Below are 22,697 nucleotides of genomic sequence, written 5' to 3'. Positions count from 1 at the left end.
CGTGGGGTGACGATGGGGCCATATACAATGTGAAATGGGTCATATTGGCCCATTTCACATTGTTTCCTATGTGAGATGGACTTAATCAAGTCCATCTCATCTTGTGCCATTATAATGGCACAAGACCGACGCGATGCTCCCGATTTCAATGTTAAAAAATATTTTAACATTGAAGCCTATGGCAAAATCGCGGGCATCGCGTCGGTGGCAATGTTAATCGTGTACCTTAACTTTAAGGTACACGATGCCCGCGATTGTGGCCGTCCTAGGAAACAAGTACCCAAAATGTTAAGGAACAGTTTTCAAAGGGCACCATTTTAACTTACCTTGGGCATACAGTAGTACCATTTGTAATGACCTGGGTACCACTAGTAACATGAAGGACTTGACAAAGTAAAACCCCCTTAACCCATTGCACATCTGGGCTACAACCAGTGGCGTAAGTTTGTTTCAGTTGCCCGGAAGCAAGAAAAAGGTTAGTCTCCCCCTACCCCACTAATTATTACACACCCAGGGACAGATTGGAAACTAAAAGTGGCCCTGTCAAAATTTCTAGAAGTGGCACCAAATACATCACTTCCTCTGTGTGGAAGATGTTAGTTTCAATATGTTTGGCTGCCTAGAGGCCCCAGACCATTAAGCTGCTGTGACAGACCACTACTTATTTATTTTGCACCTTCTAGAAGATAATACTGTAGATAGAATCTGATTGGTTGCCCATAGCAACATTCCATTTGGAATAGAACTCCCATCTTAGTTAATAAACCCTGAGACTGAACACCGACCCACAAATCTCCATCAAGCAGAAACAAAATTGTTACCATAATCCCTAGAATATCACAATCATATCCTTCAGTGTGTCAGCGCATGTCAGGGTTAGTGTGCGTTGGTGTGTCAGTGTGTTAGAATCTGTCTGTGTGTTGGGATCAGTGTGTCAACATCTGTCTGCGTGTCCATATCAGCGTCTGTGTGTTAGCATTTGTCTGTGTCAGTGTGTTAACACATTTACTGTGTGTTGGTATCAGTGTGTCAGCTTCCATGTGCATTTGTATGTGTATTAGCATCAATTTGTCAGCTTCTGCCCATGTGTCAGCATCAGTGTGAACGTGTGTTAGCATCGGTCTGTGTGTTGGCATCAATGTGTCAACATCTGTCTGTGTGTCAGTGTCTCTTTGTGGCTCTAGCTCGCACATCGTTGACAATGATTGATGTCTACTGAACATGCAGGTCAATTTGGCTATACAGCCAAACAACCTTCCTGTTCAGCAGCTCCCAGTGATGTCTCTCAAAATATTGATGGTCGTTATTGTTCAGTGTGTACACAAAATATCAGTCACCTGCGGCTGATATGATTAACTATATCAGCAGCGCCAGGTCGCTGCGGGTCGCTTAGTGTGTATGAGGCTTAAGGCAGGGCTGAAACTAGGATTCCCTTCACCCAGGGCAAGACAGCAATTTGGCTCCACTCTTCCTCACCCCCACCTGCATGCACATATGGGTATCAAATCCAGCAAACCCCCAGTTGCGGTACTGTGTAAGGGCACCAGGCAGGAAGAAAATACAAATATGTACCACTTTTAATATTCAGAGAAACCTCCCCTTGGATTTAATTCTAAATTAGTTACTAAACTGAAGATCCCACTGTGATCACATTCAAGCTGTTACTTAGGGGCAGATTTATTAAGGTTGGAGAAGAGATAAACTGGAGATAAAGCAGAGAAAAGGTAAAAGGAGATAAAGCACCAGCCAATCAGCTGTGTTTGAAAAAGACAGTTGGGAGCTGATTGGCTGGTGCTTTATCTCCTTTTACCTTTTCTCCGCTTTATCTCCAGTTTATCTCTTCTCCAAGCTTAATAAATCTGCCCCTATAACACAGGCCCTTATTCTGATCGGTGCGGCCGGATCCGATTATGTGGCCAGGACCGTGCGTGCGAAACCCCGCCTTCCATACGGATCGCCAACTCCGTCCGTACGCGGTAAGAAGCTGGCCGAACGGACCGCACGTGTATTTTTCACGGAATACGCCTCCTCCATCTAAGGAAACCTCCCCCATCATTCGATGGTCGCAGACCATCGAATGCAGGACCGAGTGCTCCACCAGCTCCCGCAACCTCAGACCACACGAACATTTTTCCGTGCAAAAGCAGGGATCTGGGCGGGCAGCTGACATCCGGCGATGTCATATGTCCGCCCCCTACACGTGCGTCACGACTGCATTACCATACGTACGCCCAGCGTTTGCATGGGAACGCCCATGAAACGCGGGGCGTATGCATATGGTAATGAGCCCAAATAGCCCTTCATGCCCCTCTCCACCCCCTGTTCGGAGTGTTCACATATCATGCGGGATTTGGCCGTACGCCCCGCTCGCACATGCGCAGAGACGCCTCTGCACATGCGCAGATACAAAACATCGGCGGCCCGAACGCACGCGGATATATCCGCACCGACCAGAATAAGGGCCACAGTTCTCCTGACTTTCTGAATGTGAGTAAACTGTAGGTTAACAAGTGGATGTTAGCCGTAGATTGATTTTGTGTTATTTTCAAATTAAATACCAGTATTATCTTGACAAAGCTTCAAGATTCAAGTAAATATAATATACTATGATAAATCTATCTAGAACAGTGCTCTAATTTATATTTAGACATGATCCATAATGAATACAGTTTTGCACAATCATTCTCGAATTATTATTTTGTCTTACTTTTTAAATTGGGGGGATTCTGCAACAGCAATAATTTTTCTCATTACAGGTAATACCGGCAAACCACTAGCTCTACTGAGAATTCATTAATTCATTATACATAATTGTCTGAAATATTTTTAAGAGCAGTTTTAGACATCATTGCGGTACAAAGCGGTATTTTTACAATTGGTCCTGAACATTTTAACATTATCTCCAGCATGTGCGTTTTTTTATCACAGAATCTGTTGGCAAAAATGAAAACTCTATGTAGTATAATAGCATTGTTTTAGGTCATTGTAATATATTAATACCGTAGATCCTCTGCACTGAAGTTTTTACAATTACACATTTTTGACACAATAAGTGCAACAGATTTTTAATATTAGTTTTCATGAAACGAAATATAAACTTTGCAAAGTTTAATATTCTTTAGTTTTAATTTGAACAGTTATATAATTGGTACACAAATAAAACAATAGCAAAATATTTTATTTACATACTCCTTATAATTTAGTATCATTACCATGAATACACAGATACATAGAATCTGGCCTTTTCAAAATGTCAATGCCAATATGCCAAATATATTTATAGTTTAAATACCCCTCAAGTATCTTTTCTGACAAGTATCCATTTAACTGATGTTATTTATGCAATGGATTCATTATAAATACTATGCAAGTAATTATTCTAAAATTTAAAATGTTCTCCAGGAACAATAAACTCAATATCTGTAATATTATCATGTCAAATTGACTTAATTTTTTATATTATATATATATATATATATATATATATATATATATATATATATATATATATTCCAAATTGACTTAATTTTTAATATTAAATATATATAAATATATATATATATATATATATATATTCCAAATTGACAATTCGTAATCATATATATATGACATATATATTTTAAAATGCTAGTTTTTAATAAAATATGAAAATTCTTGATTTTTTTTATTTATTTGTGGAACATATACCATCCCATTTGTAACTGCTGTATACTTTAAATGTGTTGTAGTGAGTCGCAACTGTAAAGTACGCAATAATGGAATATAATGTTATACTGTAGTCAGTGGTATAATGGTATGTAATGTTATATGTAAAATTTTCATAAACCCTTACAACATATAAGTGACTTTGTTAATGAATAAATATAAATACCCCATATAAACTGTGTGCTTGCTTGAAGATAATAACTCATAATTAACTCTGCATGTCATTTTACACTTTAGCAGATTAAATCCACAGTATATTTTCTTTCTAATACAGAAGTGCATGCAGAAAAACAGAACATCGATTTCCATTTGCTCACCCACATGTAGTTCTAAAGCCTATACATATTTTTTTAAGTTTAACAGACATTTAAGTCTTAAAATAAATGCTATTTTTACAAATTAAAAATTTCAGCAAATTTATTATGATCCTTTTGTTTTTCTCAGAGCAATTATTAAAATATCTGCAAAATACATTTTGGAAGAAAATCAGTGCAATCTTAGTAGGTACTATACACCATATAAATGCAATGAGGACATACTCTTCTCTGCCCTAAAGCTGGCCATACATCAGAAAGATATTGTACCCAATCATACAATCTCAATTGATTGTAAGATGGATTGTATGCAGATTGTGTGCACATCTTGTGTTCACAATCATACAATCAATCATAAGATGGATTGTATGACTGATTGTATGATGGATTGTATGCAGATTGTGTGCACATCTTGTGTACAAAATCATGCAGCAGATGGATTGTATGACTGATCATATGATCGATTGTGTGTAGATTGTGTGTCCAAAAACCACCAAGGACTGCTGGGGATTTCAAGGGCAATTGTACACAATCATGAGTGCAATCGATCTTAAGATCGATCTTTCTGATGTATGGCCAGCTTAAGAAAGAAGTTGTATCCTGTAGTAACTTTTAAGTGGGTGCTGGACGGGGTCCCGACAGTCGGTCATTTACCCGACGTCGGGATCCCGACTGTCAAAACACTGACATCCGGGTTCCCGACGGCCACCTGCTATTCCCCAACCCCCCCCCATGGGGGTCCACGACCCCAATAGAGGGAGAATAGAATAGGTGACTGCAAGGGGCTTAGTTGCGCTCACCATGCTGTCTGGGTCCGGCCAGTCGAGATCCCGACATCAGGCTAATGACTGTTGGGATCCCAACTGTCGGACCCCTGTACCACACCCTTTTTAAGTAAGGTATCCTTTATTTAACACAGAAATATTTGTTTATTTTATTAACAGTTATTTATATAGTGCACATATTACGCAGAGATTAAGACATGATGATTAGTCATTCGCAATTATCAGCCCCTGCCCTAGAGATCACCATCGATGGTTTTAGCACCCTGGTGTGGGAGGTATGAAGATGAGGTCCACCATTATGTGGCCTGCTTGGGATACGGTCACTAGGTCACCAAGCATTAGGTTGACATGCATGAAGGTCAACATGACTGAAGGTCAACTTGGGCTAGGTTGACACAAGCATCAGGTCGAAACGGGGAAGGTCAACTGTCAAAAGGTTTTTTTTTCCACTTTTTTTGAGACGACATGAACTGACATGTGCCAACAGGCGGTATTTCATGCCCTACTACTAGGGCGTGATGGCAGAATAAAATAGTGTGCCAAGCGTAGCGAGGCACCGTGCCCGAAGCATGGCGAGCATAGCGAGCCATGCAAGGGGATGCAGTGCAGTATTTTAGTGTTCATGTCAAATGTGTCGACATTCGGGAAAAAAGTGAAAAACCCCATATCGACCTTCCCCATGTTGACCTAATGCTTGTGTCAACCTAATGATCTGTCGACCTAAACCACATCGACCTTCAGTCATGTCAACCTTCATGCATGTCGACCTTCAGTGGTCGACATAATACTTGGAATATATGTCTATCCAATGGTCCTATTCCACCTGCTTAGCTCCGCTCCTTCCCCAATTGGCCTGCCACTGTTTTACAGCCTCTGTCTGCACTGTGATTGAGAAGGTTCATAGCCAATGGTTTCCTGTCATTGATGGCACCAATGATGCTGACCGTTCCAACCTTGCAATATATATTCCCGACCACCTGGACACACGTACACACTAGTTTTCATTTTTGTTTTTTATTTTACCAGCAGCCAATTAACCTACAGGCATGTTTTTAGATTATGAGTGGAAGTCAGGGTTCCCACAGGCAACTGACAGAAACAAGGGGACAATATACTGCTTTAGGTTAAGCCATTACTAGGAATTCATGACTTCACTAGTTTGATTCATTAATGCTAACTACTATGACAACCACGCAGTCGAATCCCACAATAAACAACCAAATTACCAATTACGTATTTGTTGGGTCTTTTTTTCTTATGTTGGAAGAAAAATTGGTGTAAAAGAAACCCAGTATAGTCACAAGAACATAGAACATAGGCGACTGTCCATCTTGCTTTAGGCATGCCTTCTACGAATAACATGTATTGCAAAGTTATATTTCTGACTCCTTTCATAAGCTTGCTTGCCAAGGCTAACATTTCTTCTTTTTTTTTTTTTATCACAAAATTGGTAATAGAAAGTATATTAATTTTTTTTACATTTATTGTTTCCTTTCAATGCTGAAAATGTTGCCTACTGTATGTGGTAAATTACTACTGCTGGTTACAAAATGGAGGTTTAGCCCCTAGCAACCAATTAAATTCTAGCTATCATTATCTAAAATGTACCAGAAAATGGTAGCCAGGATTTGAATGATTGCTAGCGTATTGGCAACACAAAGTAAACCAGCACTTTAGTAAGTTTACCTCATGTCTCTATGAACACACAACAGTACCTTATTCCTAAAAAATATTTGGTCTCTGACTGTGGGTATATACCTCTTTAAAATGGAACATAAACTCCTGCAAATAGAAAGCCGAAGAATATGATGCCCGCAAATGTATGTTTGTTCAATTAGTTATGCGATTACATCCATATGTCTTTATGTTCCATGCTTTGCAGGATAAATACACATCATTTTTGCACAAACATACACAGCAGTAATGTAGGAGTAATTGCTTCAGATAATTTCTCAAAATAATGTATGAAGAAACCTTATGGTTCTTTGGGCTATTTTCTTCACTTGAGACTAATAAAATCAAATTTTCATGGAAATTACCATTTAATTGGTTTGCTATAGAATGTATTCAGGCACTCTGTATAATGCATTAAAGCTGTCTTGTTGCCAGGTCGTATTATTTCATTTTTTTTTTCTTTGCAAAATAGTGCATTCTGCCTTGGGCGTTCTTTCTGTGAGGGCCTGATTAAGAGGGCCGGGTGTGAGAACGGTGCAGTCTGAAAAAGGCCGACGTGCATAACAAGTTGAATAGGATTCTCAATAATGGGTGTGGATCGTTAGATTGACAGTCAATAGGTCGACAATAGGTCGATAACTATTTGTCAGCCAGCAACAGGTTGACTCATGAAAAGGTCAAAGTGCATTAGGCCGACATGGGAAAAGGTCATGAGTTTTTTACTTTTTTTGTGTCCATAACACCACATATCGGCCCTTATTCAGATCGCTTTGGTCCCCCACACGTTCGCATGGGGGACCCATGTTCTGCGGGCGCACGCACTCAAGACTGCAGGCGGGGGGCGTGGGGTGGCGGCGGATAGCCACGTCTATGGGAACACCCAGCATTTCATGGGTGTTCCCATGAAAACACTTGGCGTTCCCATGGTAATCGGCCTGTGACCTGGGTGCCGGGGGCAGGCTGCTGACATCATTGGATGTCAGCTGCCCACCCAGTTTCTGCCGAACGTGCATGCATATCTAAGTGACCTGAGAGTCACTTTAGATATGCATGCACTCTCCACATCATTCGATGGTCGGCAACCATCAAATGATGTGGGTGTTTACACATAGCCTGTGAATGGATGTTTAGGATAAACATCCATGCGCAGTCGTGTGAACGAACGTGGCGTGCGAGGGAGGGCGGGTGGACCGCCATTCAGCAGGCAGGGTCTGGGGGACTCGCAAGGCTGCAAATGCGCATCCTTGCTAGTCAACCAGAATAAGGGCTCTCATGTACATAACGGTATTAATAACGCCACTATGTACTTTGGTATGCCGGACTGCTCTCCCAATAAGAACCGTCCTTTACAATCACTGGTTTAGGACCTATGAGCCGTTCTGCACAGGGGTGCTGGGTGGGATACAAATGGACCCTCTTAAGGCTTAAATATGAAAATATGAAGAATATACCATAGGCTTCTACTGAGTAACCCCACCCAAGGGAGCTTTGTGCATATGAAAATGTGGTCAAAATGCCGAACATGGCAGAGTAATGGCCCAATTTTGAAGGTTAGTACATCCCGCCCTCAGCCTGTGACATGGCAGTTAGGAGCTGATGGATTCAGTTGTACCTTTATCTTTTTCAAGTCTTCGTTCATGGACCCAAAACTTCTAAAATAAAAGTAACATCATACTAACAGGTTAGAAAGAATCTGATCCTGTCCAAAGCATTTGCTACACTGGAACCGTAAGAGGCCTACTCATCCTGAACGCCATTTCAATCTATGGATACCCCGGGCTGGCTATAACAAATCTATTGCCAACGGGTGGACTTCCAAGGCAACATACAGGACTTACTAACTTGCAAACGGCCCTATTAATACGGACGTTCCTATACCATCTTATGGACACAAGCCCCTGGATCAGAGCAGGTCATATCAACTATTATTGGTGACTATACTAAAACCCTCCATAACAGGTCCATTGCTCTTAATTAATTACTTATGTGTTTTTTATATTTTTTTATTGTCTATTTTGATTATATTGTGAGGAATTAATTATGTATATTTTTTATTAAATATTTTAAATTGATGCAAGCACTTAAATTTGTATTTCTTTGAGCGCCGATTCATTTTGTCTTGTTGTTTTCTGTTATTTACCTGGGGAATTGACCATCCCCTGAATCGGCTGCTCTATAAGGAAACATACCCATATAGAGGCGCTCTAATAGATTGACCTAGGTCAGTCTTTTTGCTCAATAATCCAGGTTAGAAAGAATCCTACTAGTTAATATTGACATGTTGTACGAGACTGGAATGTAACCTTCATAACTACCTTTTTGGAACACATTTTATATATATACTAAATGAACAAAATATAGTAATGCATAATAACAAAGAATTTTAAACAATCAGAACTACTGTAAGACTGTTGACTTGTAGCTGGTACTCTATTATTAGGGGTGCTAATATTCCCATACACCAGGTATTTAGGGATCTTTTCTCCACTCTCTTCTAGACGATTAAGCTTAAACAAGAAATACAAATATTTTACATCGCTATTTATCTAAATTGATGCATTACTGAGCTCAATATTATAACGGGAATAACTGAAGGGTTTATATGTAACTTAGGGCCTGATTCTGGCTGACCTGCTAAGTGGCGTAAATTCGCTGCTTAGCGAGCCATCTAACGCCGCCCACCCCCGCGCGAACATCCCACTACAAAAACAGTATAAAATTTCATTAAAAGTGCTGTCTGCTGGTGGAGTGACCGCTCCGTTCTTCCTGGACGAAGCGGTCACTCCACCAGCAGACAGCACTTTTAATGACATTGTATACTGTTTAAAAAAAAAAAAAAAGGATTTTATAGTAAAAAATAAAATTTATTTTTTGAGAAAGAAACCTTTATGAATGTGACACTGCACACTTGATCATGAGTACTGGTATGCATTCTTATATATGAGACATCCCCATAAGAAGAGTCTTCACGTGTGAGGGAGACATATCTATATATAAGATTCATCTATTAAAGAAACCCAGATGAGCTTACTCTCACTGCATGTTAATGTAAGTGAGGTATGAACATCAAGACACTGGGACATTCTTTCCTTCCTTAGGGAAGTTTGTGAAAAAGTTCCCTTATCATAAACAACTCTCCATTTCTTCTTGTTTTTCTATCTATACAAACAACCGCGAGAATAACATCTAGGAAGAAGAACAAGAGAAAACGGATCATCGCCAACTACAAGAAATTAAGTACCCAAATAATCTACAATTAATCTAATGTAGCCCTTTCAGGATAAGGCAAGGCAGTATAACATCAGAAAGAAGCGCCCAGGACTCTGTTCTTACCTATTTTTTGTTCATATCTTAACAAGGGTTTAGGGGTCGTCCCTTAGTTCTTAGTTGTGAAATTTTAATAAATGTTTTTATCAGAGGTGGAGCAGGACTAACTATGCCGTGTGCCTTCCCTGCACCCAAACTTGTGGTACGTTGGGCGGCCGAGCAAACAGGTGGAGCGGTACGCAGTCTAGCAAACACGTCTGAATCAGGCCCAAAGTCTCGTCTGCAGGGTCAGTACTTTCCAGGAACTTGACCTTACTGAACTTCACTAATATGTTCCAAATCTCACAAGATACACTACAATAATGTTTGTACTACTCACTCTGCATCAGCCACAACTTGTTTAAATGTTCATATAGAACCTTTAGGAAATCCGAAAAGCATTGAAACAAGCCTCAATTATTGATCAGCTTCAGGGCCAGATGCACTAAGCTTCAAAAGTGATAAAATAGTGAGTGATAAACAACCAACCAATCAGCTCCTGCCTGACAGTTTTCAAACACATTCTGTGACATGGCAGGACATTGGCTGGCTGTTTATCACTCTCCATTTTATCACTTTTGAAGCTTAGTGCATCTGGCCCTCAGGGCCTATTGCAGCATACAGCCTGATGGATATGTACAAACATTGATGGGTATAGATCATTAGGACGACAATATTTAGGTCATCAGTCATTAGGCCGACCACTATTAGTCAACAGGCAGTAGGTCAACATATGAAACAGTCAACATGGTCAAAAGGTTGACACTTTTATATTCCCCCTCCACACCCACTGGGATGGTGAAGTATGAACAAATCCTTTTTTTAAAGAAAAAACAAACATAAAACCCCTTTTTTATGTCGACCTTCTGACCATGACAACCTACTGACTGTATATATTTGACATATTCTCATTTTGATATTCCGAACATCGGTTCCACACACAAAATGGCTTCCTCCTCACATCTGCACTTCCTCTAATGAAGCTGTCTTGCTCTATCCATGAATAATGGACTTATCCTGTGCAAACTTTTGTTTTTGTACCATTCCGGGAATGTAATCTAGTACTGTACATATGCTTTTTATAACAAAGTAGGGCCTTTGGTTGGCCTGCTATTTGCCAAGAGCAGCTGGCTTCCCATATGTTTGGTCTTGCACTCTTCAGCCTGAGCAGACAGGAGGGCTGGGGCTGAGAGATGGTGGGCGGACACTTTTTGATGCTGAGCTGTGTTGATGTAACTGGCGATCAGCAGCGTTATCTCCAAAATCTGAAAGATAACCATCAAAATATAACTGTCAATCACATGTTAGATTATATATATTCACACTATTATTAGTTAAGTTGTCCTAAAGGTACAAGGACTGCCCATGGAGTACAGCATGCATTCTAGATGTTCAGCATTATTAAAGTGAACACATCGCAAAAGATAATGTTGCCTTTCAATTCACAAGGAACTAGGCTACTGTTTATGAATATTATTTAGCGCACAAAATGGCTACTCCAGGAAGCGTATCTATAATGGAGGCAGGGTGTGTGTGTGTGTGTGTTGCATGGTGGGCCCACTCGGCTTACAGTACCTTACACACTTTTGCTATAGTAGCCTTTTCCGATGCAGCTGCATAAATCACCGGAGAAATGGTGCCAGCACCTCTTTTCCAAAAATTACATGGTAGACTCTGACACAGTAGACTGTGTGCGGTAGACTCTGACACAGAGTCCTCAAACTGCATGTGCATATGCCAGCATGTGGGGCTCGCACTGAGAATGGGTCAGAGATGTTGGATCCATCACCGTCCGTACTTGTCATTGAGAACAGTAGCTGAGAGACAGTTGCTCCCAAAACGATTACATTTAGTATTAACAACAAATATAATAGCCAGCAATTTGAAGGGGCCGGCGTGAATGTGAGATATTCATTAGATTTAAAGCGGCAATTAGGCGGTTTTGCCTTTAAATTAGTGCTTTATGACTATCTGGCTGGAATCCTGCCAGCTACCGCAAACCACTGGCATTTGGGTCTGACAGTCAATATTCATCATGCAAACTATTGGCTTTTCGTTTGCAGCCAGGAATGTTGGGCCTACTGTAATTCAGATCTGATTGCAAAGCACCTTTTTTCTCAAATGAACAAAACCATGCTGCACTACAGGTGGGGCAGATGTAACATGTGCAGAAAGAGAGTGAGATATGGGTAAGTTATTTTTTTCTGTTCAGGGTACATACTGGCTGCTTTATTTCCCCACTGCAATCTAGATTTCAGTTTGAACACACCCCACCCAAATGTAACTCTCTCTGCACATGTTACATCTGCCCCACCTGCAGTGTACCATGGTTTTATCTATTTGAGAAAAAAAGGTGCTTTGCGATCAGGTCTGAATTAAGCCAATTATTCCTTTTGTGGTCCTCCGATCCGATGCGCAAGAAAGCATTGCCTGCAGGTCCGACAGATGACATGGGCAGCCTCCAGGCAGCGGAGAATGGTATTGCATGCAATATGTCGCATGTAAAAGGACCGCATGCAATATATTATATGCGATCCCATCACCAGGGGCCTCACTGGGGACTTCAAGAGGAATCGGCTGCGACTTCTCCTCTTGGAGAAGTCGCAGTTAGGCATTATATCAAAGATGGCCACTGACAATGTTACTGCACCAGTGTTACCATCTTGTCACTGTGTTTAAGTGCCAGGCACAGTACTATGCGGAGGTGTGGTACTCAGCTTCGGGAGACCCTGCATTATCCTGCATATACCTGACCAGGCAGTGCGCTGTATGTTCCACGTTAACTTCGCTACCTGTCAATTTTACTGAGATACCGTGAGAACTGATGTACATTTACACACTACAAAAACATGAAATCTCACTGCGTAACTAGCTTAATGTGCTGATCTAATGGTGTCGGTCACAAATTAGATTAAGAAAAAATGTGTATGCACTGCGCAATGCTGCTGCGTATCAGTACATCTCTCATCTGAACTGTAGCTACAGGACATGTTGACTTGCTCTAAATGCTCTTAGCTTAGCTCTTAGCTTTGCAGCTTACAGAGCAAACCAGAATAACCCCCACAGTACTGTACACACCTATCAGCAAATATATTGTATTTCCCCCCGAATGAACAGCTTGCAATGTGTTCCACTCAGCGACAGGAGGAGTCTGTTATGCCAAACACACCAAAGTCACTGATGCCCCAATTGCATATGTGTTTTTATCTGCAACAAATGCATTCGCTAATAGGCATCAGTTACAGGACAAAAGCCTCTCTATCACAGCAAAAACAACTCTGTCCTGCATAAATCTAAGAAAATAACACAGAAACACAAACATTTACTTAAAAAAAGCTCATAAAAGCATAATCATTACTTGTGTGACAAGGAACCAATGAGTGTCAGCAGAGCATTTGTAAACAACCAATCACAAGTAGTCATCATTATCATCATCATTTGCAGCCAATTGCACTTTCCTCATACAATGCATACATATGAAGTCTCCCACATGGGTAAATACATCTTTTTCCCAGCCCCTGATAACGCTCATTCAGATGCAAGAAGATGTAAGTGGCAATAGTCCTGCAGGGATGCGGTCAATTTCCCGGCGGTCGGAATCCCGGCGGTCAAAATCCCGACGCCGGAATCCCGAAACTTTCTCCCTCCGTGGGTGTACACTACACCCATCTAGGGAGAATAAATTAGCGTGCTGAGCATAGCGAGGCACCAGACCCGCTGCATGGCAAGCGCAACGAGCCCGCAGGGGGGGATGGGGTGTCGATCCACGCCCCCCTTTGTCGGGAGTACGTCGGTCGGGATTCCAGCGTCGGGATTTTGACCGCTGGGATTCCGACCGCCGGGATTCCATACCGAATCCATCATGCAAATCTACATATGTGTCAAAGCGTGACCTCTTTTGATCATACACAGAAGATATGTTATATCATCTGACAAATTAGTGTAGTGTAGTGATGCTACCCGACGTTTGTCAACATAAATATTGGCAAGTACTTATAAGAAAAAAGGAGGGCAGAGAGGAGGCATCTGCAGGAAGCGTGATCTAATCCCAGATGCGTACCTACAAATGGTTTACATTTAGCTGGGACAGTTCTGAAGTTTTGATCACAATTGGCAGTGTCTATGCTTTGCCAATAAAAGTCACATTTTGACAGGATCTGGTGTGGGCAGATTAGGGGTGGGGCTTATTTTGTCTAATTCTGCAGGTCTCAAAGTTTCTGCAACCGTATTTGTTCATTAAAAACAAGTCAGACTAAAAGATATTATGCAACAAATGATTAATAGTTACTGGATGTACTACTTTTTATACAGAACCAGTTTTAGCCTTCATTGGTTTGTGGTTATGACTCATTCATTCATAAACTGCTGTGGTATAATGTTTTCAGATTCTCCTTATTGAAAAAGCAGCTTGCCAAAAAGCACAAAAAATATACTGCTGAAAGCATGTAAATATAGACCCGCAAATAAATATAGATCCTAAAGTGGTAAAAAGGCTTTATTAAGGAGCCTAGAAAGGGAATGGCTGTTCCGACAAGATGGCGGCTATTGTGTAGTAAAATTTGCAAAGCTTCCAAGAAATAGTTGATACCATTTGTTAATCCTGTAAAGTTAAGATGAACAACTGTGGAATTATGTGTATAAGGGGAATTACTGTGTGACTTAATATGAATCAAGGGCACTACATGCAGTGTAATGTGTGTACGATTGTGCTACCATGTATGGTGGATACATTATCCCTTTATGGGTGGTAGGGCACAATTCCCTAGCACTGTTCTCGGCTCTGCCTAATGGGGGGGGGGGGGGGGGGGGCGGTGTTTGGGGAGCGGAGTTCCACCACCTCTCCAGGACCACTTTAAGCCCTGGTATTAACCCTTAACAATAGATAAATATAAGGGTGATAAAGAGAGATAAACGTCCAGCCAATCTTCTTACTGACTTTTTTCAAACACAGCCTGTAACATGGCAGTTAGGAGCTGATTGGCTGGACATTTATCTCTCTTTATCACCCTTGCATTTATCTCTTGTTAAGGCTTAATACATCTGCCCCAATGTCAATATTTGTAAAGGTGGCCATCCACTAGTAGGATTTGGCCCTTCTCTACACAATTTTGACGAGTGGGGCAATAAATTGTGTGCAGTGTCAAATCATATTTCACTGCTTCTCAATCTACTTTTCAGAGCTGTATAAATCAAATTATTTTTAGTATTATCCGAGCCATTATAATTGAGCTCACAGGATATGTTACTGTTAGACCACAATGTGGCTGTTTAAGGTTGTATCTACACATTGTGATTTTGACAGGTCCATTTTAAAAGGGAGCTGTTTGCCAGGAAGGAGCCTGCGCATTTAAACGTACGGCTGCGTCTCCATATTGCGTTTTGGCAGGATGCAGTCGAACAGGAGCTGTTAAGCAGGATGCATACACAAGCCTGCTGCATCCTGCTAAAATGCAATGTGTAGACGCAAGAAACTGCATCACGCTAAACAGGATCCTGTTCGACTGCATCCTGCTAAAACGCAATGTGTAGACTCAAGAAACTGCATCCCACTAAACCGGATCCTGTTCGACTGCATCCTGCTAAAACGCAATCTGTAGTCGAAGCCTTAAACTGGTGATTTTTATTTATTTCTTGTATTTATTGAATAAATATGCAATTATACTAATCTACACTACTTTTATTGAAAAGCGCTCTCTTGTATTGTATAAATAAAATCTCTAGTATAGGTTTAGCATCAATTTGCTAAAACAATAATTTTAATATCGTTTTCTTGTTTTAACGTACTCTGTACGAGCGACTTTATTTTATCTAGCTATACTAATATGGAATAAAAATGAAATAAGTGCTGTCCTCTCACCCCCATCTCCCGGGCCGCAGGCTAAGTACTGGAAACAGAAAACACAGTTCAGGTGCCACTACCCCTGTTATTTTTATTAGCCGCAATCTAGGCTGCTCGGCAGAAAAGCCTCTCTCGTTTATGTTGCCACATTTTATTTGTGTGAGTGAAATTTGGAACCCGGTGAGAAGACCACTAGACGAACAAAAGAGCAAGCATTTTGTAATTACATCACCTGGTCTTATAGTTTATAATTGCTTTTTTTCCTCTCACAGCTTCCAGCTAAGATAATAAACATGGCTTTGTTTAAACTGCAGGTGCTTAATTCATGCTTTTTATATCCAGGCATATAACAGTACTTTATGCCTAAAAGCCTACCTCAGAGCGGCTGGCGTGTATTTCAGCTAATGTACCTACCTTCCCTTTCGCCATGGCAAACAGAAGTTTTTCAGTTGAGTTGTCCTTTGTCTGTGTGTTAACTACCAGCATAAAGTCATCGCAGCAACCTCCGAAGGTCATTAGACTCCTGTGTACATACGTGAACAGCAACCTCTTAAGAAGCAGAAGAGTGGGTGGGAAGAAAAAAGAAAGGGCAAAACATTATTTTTATTTCCAATTCAAACAACAACTGCGTTGAAAGACTCAAACAAAAGCAATGCATTTACCTAATAAAAGACTATAAGGCTGCCATTATGTCTTTTTTTCCCAAGGGACATATCGGCAATACGTCTAGAGTACATTTATTTTCAGGAAATCTAACAGTTCTGTAATAAATCCATAAATAAGTAATTTGACACTTTCAGCAAATATGCCTACATAAGTGAAAATCGGAATCCTTTTGTCGACAGAAAATTGCAGTATTTTAGGTAGAAATGGAGTTTATTATAATAATGTACTGTATTTTACATAGACATGTTAGGATTTGCATCCACAGTAACTAAATATTATTAGTATTAGCATAAAATGTGGTTTGATATACCATAGTGTTATATTCCAGGACACTTATTCCATCTTCATGGACAGCCAGCCAAACCAGTGGCCCGTCGAAGGGAGTCGGGGGTACGGGCTGTATGTAGATAAATAGGCATTAGAATAAAACGTGACACCAGACTTTAATAGTACATTGTAGCCTCAATTCACATGCATTGGGTTCAAATACCGATGTTAAATCCAAATTGGCATGGAAATAAGAAAGGATGCAAGGAATAAACTATGCCAGGGTTGCCAACCCTCCCGGAATGGCCGGAAGGATCCCAAAAATCGGGTCCCCCTCCTGGCCCTCCGGAAAGGTAGGCCACCCTCCTGGATTCTGGCAGACCCCCTAACGTACCTGGTTGCAGAAGCTTTAAATTGCCGCGATTCGCGGCTTTTCGGATGAAGGGGCGGGGCTAAAATGCTAATCGTGCATATTTAGCTCCGCCCCTCACCGGAGACCCGCATATTGCGGGATTTGCATTACTGGGGGCAGGGACTGATGATGTCTCCATCAGGGCCCGTCACCAGAAGTGATGCTGACCGTCTCCTCTCTGGGGTTCTCCCGGAGAGGAGACTGTAAAAGTCGGCAACCCTGAACTATGCCTGTAACACCTACGGCCAAATAAAGGATAAACATGTATCTTCAAAGTAAACATTTATCTTTAGTTTATTTTGTGATTAGATAGATAGATAAATAGATAGATAATTGCCTCGTGTTTTACCAAGGGAGATATAAAGAAACTGTGAGATGGATGGCACTCAGAGGACTTTTATCGGTACTTGTTTCCTAGCACGGCCACACCGATTTACATCGGGGTGGTCGTGTCGGAAAAATCGGGTCGATCGCATCGCATGCGATTTGGTCGCATGCGATGCGATCGACGCGACTGACCGATTTTGGACCCGATTTTTTTTTTTGAATGAAATGTAAATCGGGTCCCTGGGACCCGATTTTACATTGAATTCAATGTAAAATATTCCCAACCCCCCCAAATGTCCCGGCGTACACCCCACCCCACGATAGACGCCAACCCGAAGCGTGGCGAGCGCAGCGAGCCCGCGAGGGGCGGCGGTGCGCGTCCTCCGACCTTTTCATTCCCCTACTATCCACGTCGGCGTGGAGTTGAGAATAGAATAGTGTGGCGAGCGCAGCGAGCCACCGAGCCCGAAGCGTGGCGAGCGCAGCGAGCCCCACGAGGGGACGCGTATAACTTCACAGGTATACGCGTCCCCTCGCGGGGCTCGCTGCGCTCGCCACGCTTCGGGCTCGGTGGCTCGCTGCGCTCGCCACACTATTCTATTCTCACTCCACGCCGACGTGGATAGTAGGGGAATGAAAAGGTCGGAGGACGCGCACCGCCGCCCCTCGCGGGCTCGCTGCGCTCGCCACGCTTCGGAAAGGCGTCTATCGTGGGGTGACGACGGGGACATCTATAATGTGAAATGGGTCATATTGGCCCATTTCACATTTTTCAAATTTTTTCAAGATTTCAATGTTAAAAAATATTTTAACATTGAAGCCTATGGAAAAATCGGGGGCATCGCGTCGGGACCATTGTTAATGGTCCCGACCGACGCGATGCCCCCGATATTTTACCTTTCCCGACACGATTTCAATGTTAAAATATTTTTTAACATTGAAGCCTATGGGGAAATCGGGGGCATCGCGTCGGGACCATTGTTAATGGTCCCGACCGACGCGATGCCCCCGATATTTTACCTTTCCTTCAATGTTAAAATATTTTTTAACATTGAAGCCTATGGGGAAATCGGGGGCATCGCGTCGGTCGCGTCGGGACCATTGTTAATGGTCCCAACCGACGCGATGCCCCCGATATTGTGCCTAGCCGGCTAAATGGACCTGATTTCAAAGGAAATCGGGTCCATCGGGGGTAATCGTGTACCTTAAGTTAAGGTACACGATTACCCCCGATTGTGGCCGTGCTAGGAAACAAGTACCCTTTTATCTATCTACTGTATCTGAGAAATTTCCTAAGATGGGCGTTGCTATTTGCAACTAATCAGATACTATCTACTATCGGCTAGATACTGCTAAATAAATAATAAGTCGATAGCCCATAGCAACATCCCATGTGAAATAGAACTCCCATCTTAGTAAATTTCCTCTATAGATAGATCGATAGATTGATAGATAGACAGATAGATAAAAGTCCTGAATCCGTCTCACCGTTTCTTTATATCTCGCTGGGTAAGGCACCAAGGCATTACTTGAATACACATGAGTTTACACACACACACACACACACACACACACACACACGGGACCAAATGTAATAGGGTGTGAGAATCAGAAAGGGAGAGATTTTGGGAGAGTTTTCAAATTCCTGAGTGGTAATCATTTACACTGCAAAACCAGGTTGATTTTGCCATGTAGCTAATTGCTGCTTTAAGAAATGGGAAAACTCTCCCAAAATCTCTCACTTTCTGATTCTCGCACCATATTACATTGTGCCCCGTGTGTAAACTCATGCATATTCAAGTAATGCCATGGTGCCAGGCTTTCAAAATAACTAACTTATACAGATGGAGCCACTCTCCCCGGTGCCGCTAGCGCACCTGATATCAGTATCTGGCGGCTGGCGCGCCTGCAAGGGTGGGCGCACCAGCAAACGTGGATGCACAAGCATCTCACACGCTCGCGCCTCCATTGTCGGAAATGGGGTGCGCGAGCGTTGGAGATGCACGTACACCATTGTCGCCGGCGGGCCATGACGATCGGCGTATGGGCAACAAAGAAAGCGGCTCCATCTGTATGAAAGAAAACAATTAAGATGGGTTTTAATTTAGATTTGCATTGACGTGCTTTCTTCATTCTTGGTGATGATGGTGTTTTTCAGTGCATGGATTGCTTCTTTGTTTCAGGGACATACTGGAAGATATACAGGGGTGGGGTCCTGGGGTGCACACCAATGTTGCCCTGGGGTCACTCGGCTTCATCGTTTTGGGGTGCCCTGTGCCCTATATTTGTACCCCCCAAAATGTTAGGGACTTGCCCGACTAATGAGGTCACCTGGACGCGGTGGGCAAGCCGTTACTTATGGCCATAAATAAGCGAAGAACCTCGCTGAAAATGCAAAATGTTATTGCAATATTCATTAAATTGGGAGTTTGATTTGTGCAACTGCAACTTTGACTTTGTATGCAGACATACTGGAAAATCCAAGATCATCGCAGGTAATGGGGAGGATGTAATGTGGCCGTGTGGGAGTTTTTTTTAAAGAGACAGTAATTTAGAAGGCAAAACCACCTGACCCAATGGCTTAAATGCAAATCGACTTTCTTACAAATACAGGACCAATCAGCAACTAGTTCATTTTAACTAAAAATTTTCCTACTGCTATGTAGATATGGAAAGTAAATTCCTGATTGATATAGGCAGCAACAACTGTACCTAATGTCTCAAGTTTTCATAAACATCTGATAACATTTCTGAGGCAGGCTGTAAAAAGTATTTCTGGCTAATTTATTCCAACAATTAAAAACAAAATTGTTTCTTTGTGTTCAGTACAGTAGCACAAAATACTGGAAATAAAATCGTGTGCTTTGGTGCACTGAATAGAGACTACATCTCCCAGCATGTGGTCCCTTACCTTTGCTGGAAAAAGGGAAGCCCCAAAGAATGCCCATTTTCTTGCAACAGTGAGGTATATTCGTACACAGTCTGAAGCGCTATGACCTCGGAGAGCCACCCACCTGGTTGCCAGCCGCTGATGAAGCTGCCTGGGATAAAGAGATCAGCCATTATCCGTAGTTCCTTGGCTACAATTAGGATTACCAGCTCAAGGGGGGGGGGTCTAAAATCTATACATAGAGCAGAGAAATAGATATCCAGTAATATTATTATTATTATTATAATTATTATTATTATTCTTAATAATAATAATAATAATAATAATAAGAACCATTCATTTAAAAGGGAAGCACACTGTAATTTAATTTTGATTATAAACACCCCCCATCCACTAGGGTGAGGTATCACATGCAGTATTTTACCTCAACTGCGATACCCCGCCAACTCACCCCACAGCTGCCGGGAGGCAGGATCGCATGTGATATATTGTATGCTGTCCTTTTGCATACATAGGGGCAGATGTATTAAGCCTGAAGAAGAGATAAAGTGGAAGGAGATAACACATCAGCCAATCGGCTGTGTTTGAAATATGACAGTTGGGAGTTGATTGGCTGGTGCATTATCTCCTTTCACTTTATCGCCAGTTTATCTCTTCACCGGGCTTTATACATCTGCCCCAATGTATCATATGCGATCCTAGCAAGGGCTACGGACTGTGACAAATATTCATGGCAGCTCATAAGATCTGCGACTTTGATGAAAGGGCACCGGAACGTGCCTCACATCACAATAACATGACAATGACACCCGTTGTATCACTTTTCATGCGATCTACACTAGTAGATGGCCGCCTTAATTCCCTTTTCTCTTACCATTACAGTGGTGGTATTGCCATTCTACACTATTCTAATACAAATTCAGAGGTGTGGACCTCTCCAGACACCAACGCCTGAATACCACACTTCAGGGACTGTCTGATCTAATGAGCTATTGGGGTTCAAAGGTAAGCAAGCCAGACTGCTTGGCACCAGCCCCTGAGCCAGGGCATGTACCTGGGCTGCCTAGTAGTTGTTCCAGCCATGTTTAGCAGCTGTGATGGGTCATATACAGCAGTTATCCCATGCAATCTCTGGTGCGCAGACCTACCTCAGCTGCTCATCTGTGCAGTCCTCTCTATACCGCTTTGGATAAAATTTCTCCAGTGTTTGCTTAATTGCTTGGTTTGACTTTACTTGCCCCGCGGCGGCCTGGAAGGGACGTTCAAAGTCTCCAGTTTCCACCTACAGTTACAGCACATGATAATAGTAAGTGCAGTGAGTTTAACAATGAAGACTGTATTTTAGCAACCAGTTTTGTGATACATTTCATAGAGCAGCATTACACTGCCTTCGGTCTTCCAGATCGAAGCAGAAATAGACTTGCCGGCCCAGTCTATTTCTGATTTTGATCCCGATGCCCAGGGGCTGCGCATAGGGATCGAATCTGCATCAAAGGCAATTAACACTGGTCGATTCAGTGTTATTTACAATTCGATTTAGATTCAATTTTGCTTCTAGAAGCAAAATCGAATCGAAAACATGTAAAAATCGAGGAATGGGATCATTGGATAGACAGTAACTAGGTCCTGAAGCATTAGGTCGACACCACTAGGTCGACATGCATGAAGGTCGACATGACTGAAGGTCAACATTGGTTAGGTCGACACAAGCATTAGGTTGACATGGGGAAGGTCGACAGTCAAAAGGTAGACATGGGGTTTTTCACTTTTTTGTCACAATTTTCGACACAGTGGACATGGACACTGAAACGCAGCACCGCGTTCCCTCGCATGGCTCGTTGCGCTCATCCATGCTTCGGGCACACTATTTTGTTCTCCCACCACACCCGGATGGTAGGACAAAAAAAGTGAAAAACCCCATTTTGACCTTTTAACTGCCGACCTTCCCCATGTCGACCTAATGCTTGTGTCGACCTAATGATCTGTCAACCTTCATGACAGTCGACCTTCAGTTATGTAGACCTTCATGCATGTCGACCTAGTTACTGGAGACCTAGTGACCGTATCTCAAAATTGAAGCGTGTGTACACCCCATTATATTCATCTGTATTACCATATTCACCAATATAGATTTCCCACCAAAGGCTCCCATACAATATTCCGGATATTAGGAGTATATATACTGCAGGAGATATTACGCAATATGGCCGACCCTATACAAATGGTATCCCGGTACTTGTTTCCTAGCACGGCGCCCATCGCATCGTATACAATTGTACTAAATAAGGTATACGATGGTATGCGATGCGATATTGTACAATAAAATATTGCATTGCATTGTATGCCATACAATGGCATACAATGCCTTGCTTGTGAGCAGGATAATCGGGACACAGGTGCTGTGCTTTGAGTGGGCTTAATGAACCACACTTACTTTCTGCTCCCGACCCGCGTTCACATAGCAGTTTCTTTTAAACACCATAAGCGATAGGTATCACAGGTTTCTCAGTAA

At 42.0% G+C, this 22,697-nt stretch overlaps 1 protein-coding gene across 2 annotated transcripts in view; it reads right to left on the bottom strand.

Annotated features, from left to right (window-relative positions):
* Positions 1–9,289: 9,289 nt before the first annotated feature.
* The window catches only part of PLEKHH2 (pleckstrin homology, MyTH4 and FERM domain containing H2), a 129,425-nt gene continuing 116,017 nt past the window's right edge, over positions 9,290–22,697 (bottom strand). For both annotated transcript variants that reach the window (XM_083175705.1, XM_083175706.1), the window contains exons 26-30: positions 21,334–21,467; positions 20,207–20,336; positions 16,600–16,686; positions 16,038–16,172; positions 9,290–11,049 (exon numbers count right to left, since the gene is read on the bottom strand). In XM_083175705.1, coding sequence (XP_083031831.1) covers positions 10,864–11,049; positions 16,038–16,172; positions 16,600–16,686; positions 20,207–20,336; positions 21,334–21,467 — 672 coding nt within the window. In that variant the 3' untranslated portion in view covers positions 9,290–10,863. The remainder of the gene's footprint in view (positions 11,050–16,037; positions 16,173–16,599; positions 16,687–20,206; positions 20,337–21,333; positions 21,468–22,697) is intronic.

This window comes from Crinia signifera, chromosome 3 (genome assembly GCF_055691185.1).
Source record: "Crinia signifera chromosome 3, ASM5569118v1, whole genome shotgun sequence".
Taxonomy (NCBI): Eukaryota; Metazoa; Chordata; class Amphibia; order Anura; family Myobatrachidae; genus Crinia; species Crinia signifera.
This window is presented reverse-complemented; position numbering and strand designations above follow the sequence as displayed.